At 57.9% G+C, this 3,888-nt stretch overlaps 1 protein-coding gene across 1 annotated transcript; it reads right to left on the bottom strand.

Annotated features, from left to right (window-relative positions):
- Positions 1-602: 602 nt before the first annotated feature.
- PIRT (phosphoinositide interacting regulator of transient receptor potential channels) lies at positions 603-2,583 on the bottom strand. The gene has a single exon (XM_017737702.1). The coding sequence runs from the start codon at positions 2,563-2,565 to the stop codon at positions 2,167-2,169; it is 399 nt and encodes a 132-aa protein (XP_017593191.1). The 5' UTR covers positions 2,566-2,583; the 3' UTR covers positions 603-2,166.
- Between the last annotated feature and the right edge of the window lie 1,305 nt (positions 2,584-3,888).

The following is a 3,888-nucleotide window of genomic DNA, read 5'->3' as shown; positions in this document are numbered from 1 at the left end:
AGCCTTCAGGCTATCCTACAACTCTCTTTCCCTCAATTGCTCCAGCTCACTTCAAGAAAAAGATGCAATTCCCACTGCTGGGAGCAGCTCCAGTGCAAAGTTCCCTCCCTCCCAGGCAGGGACCAGGCATTTGTACCCCGTGCTACCAAGGGGGAGTTCCCACTTTGCTCCTGGACTTCCAGCTGCAGTTATCCCCCAGCTGTTGATCTGACTTTCCCTTCATTTACATTCCTGTCCCTTTGCCTCCCTGTCCCACCACAGATCTGGGCAGCAAAAAGTGAGCTCCACCTGCTAAATCCTCTCCTCACCAGGCTCTGCTGCTCCTTGGGCTGTTTCCTTTTCCTGGGCAGGCTCCATCCTCTCGCCAGGCCCCTTCCCGAGCCGCTGCTGACCCCTGGACTGAGGTGTTCACTCAGCCCCTCACCCAGCACCCAAACCAGCCCCAGCCCCACTCCTTGTCCTGTCCTCTCCCTCCCCTACCCCGTGGGTGCCACACCACCCCCAAACTCTGTCACCACACCCTCCCCACACCGCAGAGATGTGACACCAGCGCAGCCCTGTCCAAGTCCCCTGGGAACATTTTCCTTTAATGAAAACTCTTATTCTTGTTATAAATGACCAGTCTGGAATCCAGTTCAGTTCTTGGTCTCAGTGACTTCTTAGCACATGAACTTTTCACTTGGCTGTGTCCTTCTCCTTGGCCATGAGACGTGGCCAGCAGGAGCCCCCTCTCTCCATTTGGCAGTTCCAGTCCTCCTGGAGCATCCCCTTGGCCCCGCAGCCCTGGCTGAGCACAGCTCTTTGCAGCAGGACCCATTTCCAGGTGCCTCCTCCATCCTGGGCAGCTCTTGGCCTCCCACCTGTGCCCAGATCTGCCTCCAGGTGGGATCTGGGGCTGCTCTTCACGTCACTCCCTGATTTCCCATCACGAATCCTGCTGTCCATCCTCTCTCTGGCTGCAGCTGCCCCGAGCAGGAGTTTTGGGTGAGCATCCCCCGCCCATGGCAGCTGAAGGAGCAGAGGCTGGTGCCCCGTGCCAGGGCAGGATTGCAAACAGCAGCAGAGCGTGTCATGGCACGAGGGATGGCTGAGGAGCAAACAGCTTTGCTGGGTCCTGTGCCAGATCTTGTCCAGCCCTGTCACCAACCTGGCACAGGCTGGCCAGGGGCGCCTGCCCCAGTCAGTAAGCAAAGTTCAGGGCCAGGCTGAGCCCGGGGCAAAGGGACTTGTGTGCTCAAATACTCCTAATCCAGCTGTGCCGGCTGCCAGGATGGGATGTGTCACCTCAAGCTCTGCCCACACGGGTGGAGGAGATCCCCAGGCAGCCCTGGGCACAGACTGGGGGTAGCCTGGCACCAGTGCCAGGGTGAGCCCGAGCTCCCTGTCAGCCAGGCTGTAGAAACACAAATGCTTCAGCTCTCAGGCATCTTGGACCATATTTTCAGGCAGAAATGTTGATGTGGCACCAGTTTCAGAAATGAGGGAGTTCCAGCAGAGATGGCCAGGAGGAGGTTGAGAGTTTCCTGGGAGGGAATCAGCCCCAAGCACAGTTCCCACAGCTTAGACCATTCCTGGACACATCTCCCTTGTCCCTGCCCTGCCAGGTGCCTGGAGCAGCAGGATCTGTGCCCTCTGCAGGGTCTGTGCCCCTCTGCAGGATCTGTGCCCTCTGCAGGGTCTGTGCCGTCTGCAGGAACTGTGCCCCTCTGCTTCTGCTGTGTCTCCTGATGCTGTGCAGAGCCTCCAGCCTGTCTGGAAAATTAGGGAGCTTGAAGGAATTGTGGCTCCAGCCAACGGCTCCTCTCTGCTGATGGATCCTGCAGAACCTCCTGGGGGAGCTGGGTTCCTTTGGGGTTTTGCTTCAGCCCAGGTTCCTTCGGGGCTTTGCTTTACCCAGTGAGTGCTGTTGAGTCACTCTTTGGACAGGGAGGTGATGCAGAGACCTTGGACCTGCCTTGCTGGGCTCAGCTGAAAAATCCTGCTCCTTTTTTTCCTGGGATGACTTGGATGAAATACAAAGTTCATTTTCACACTGGAGACCATGTAGGGAAGAGACTGACTGGGATGAAATCCTCTGGGGAGTACAAGAACGTGTTTGTTTTCATGGCTGCTCAACACAGGTTGCTGGAGGGAAGGGGAACCCTCTCGGGAAGGTCCTGGCTGCCCTCAGCGGTTGAAGAAGAAGGACTTGAGGCTCTGTAGGAACTGTGACTTCTGCCTCTGCTTCTGCTTCTTGCGGATGATGGGGATCCAGACCAGGCCACAGACCAGGAGCATCAGTCCCAGGGACAGGAAAGCCGGGCCAGACATTTTGTAAACGTCTTTGTTCTTGGGCAGGAAGCAGGCCAGGCTGGTGATGACCATCCCGAAGAGGAAGATGGCAACTCCCACGGACACCACGATGACGGGTTTGTGGTAAATGTCCCACTTGCTCCTGGATGCGCTGGTCCACACAGACTCGCTGCGGGAGCTCATGCACAGGGTGCTGCCCGTGTTACTGGTGATCAGCTCCTTCGACTGGGGGGACTTCTCGCTCCCATCAGGGCTCTTGGGGGGGATTTCCATGGTGGTGGGATCGGAGGAGGAGACCTGGGATGGACAAAAGAGAAAGCAGAGCAGGGCAAGTGATGGAGGATGGAGGGTGCTTCCCTTCGGTCATCAGTGAGTGCAGCCCAAGGGGAGGTGGGGAAGGTTTTGGGGGTCACTGCAGGGAAAGAAGAGCATCTCACTGATAAAATGGTGGAACAGGCAGTGGGATCCTGCAGGCAGGCTGGGCAGGAGGTGTCTGTGGAGTTCCAGTGCCCAACCATGGACAGTGGGATCCCTGCAGTCCCTGTCCCTACACCTTCCAATTCCTGCATGGATCCAGTGGTGTGGCGACCAGATGGGCATTGAACCCCCACCTGAACCTCCCAGGGCTCTGGGCTGCCTTCAGGGGATAACGGTGCTGCAAGCAGGGCTGGTGGTGCTGCCTGGTCCTTGGACCTGCTTTCCCTCCCAGATCCCAAATTACATCCCCAGCACCTTGTGACATGGTCGTGTCCCTGTGCCAGGGGGGTTCTGTGGCTCAGCAGCTGTGCAGGAGGTGACCCCAGAGCCCTCAGCCCCAGCTCTTTTCCCAGTGCTGCTGATCCATGTGGGAGCAAGTTCCACATCAGGCCAGCCCCGCTGAGGCTGCAGGGCTGGCACAGCTCCAGAGGCTGGAGGAAACCTGCCCAGGGCTGGGCCTGACATGGTCGTGTCCCTGTGCCAGGGGGGTTCTGTGGCTCAGCAGCTGTGCAGGAGGTGACCCCAGAGCCCTCAGCCCCAGCTCTTTTCCCAGTGCTGCTGATCCATGTGGGAGCAAGTTCCACATCAGGCCAGCCCCGCTGAGGCTGCAGGGCTGGCACAGCTCCAGAGGCTGGAGGAAACCTGCCCAGGGCTGGGCCACTCTGGGCTCAGTGCCCACCTGGGGATGCTGATGGCTGGGTGCCAGCCAGCACCTCCCTCACTCCTTCACCTGTGTCCCTGCCAAGCTTTGTGGTTACTCTGAGAAGGGACAGATGTAATTTTATCATTTAGTCCCCCCAACAGAGGCACTGCTGCAGAGCCGGTGCTGTTGACATCTTCGGGGATGTTTCAGGTTCGCCAGACTTGGACAAACAAGCATGAAACAAAAGCCAAGAGCAGTGGGCAGGATTTGCAGCCCTCCTGTCTGGAGTTCTCCCTGCTCTCTGTTGAAAGAGGAGCAGGGGAAGGGACACTCTTCTGATATAGAATCACAGAATTCCAGAATCCTTTAGGTTGGAAAAGCCCTCCCAGATCATCGAGTCCAAGCTGTGCCTGATCCCCACCTTGTCCCCAGCCCAGAGCACTCAGTGCCACCTCCAGGAATTCCTTGGACACCTC

Source organism: Corvus brachyrhynchos, unplaced genomic scaffold, assembly GCF_000691975.1.
Source record: "Corvus brachyrhynchos isolate BGI_N302 unplaced genomic scaffold, ASM69197v1 scaffold236, whole genome shotgun sequence".
Taxonomy (NCBI): domain Eukaryota; kingdom Metazoa; phylum Chordata; class Aves; order Passeriformes; family Corvidae; genus Corvus; species Corvus brachyrhynchos.
This window is presented reverse-complemented; position numbering and strand designations above follow the sequence as displayed.

Bases quoted from the DNA above. Each gene is read 5' to 3' on its own strand.
- PIRT (XM_017737702.1), bottom strand. From the start codon at position 2,565: ATGGAAATCCCCCCCAAGAGCCCTGATGGGAGCGAGAAGTCCCCCCAG.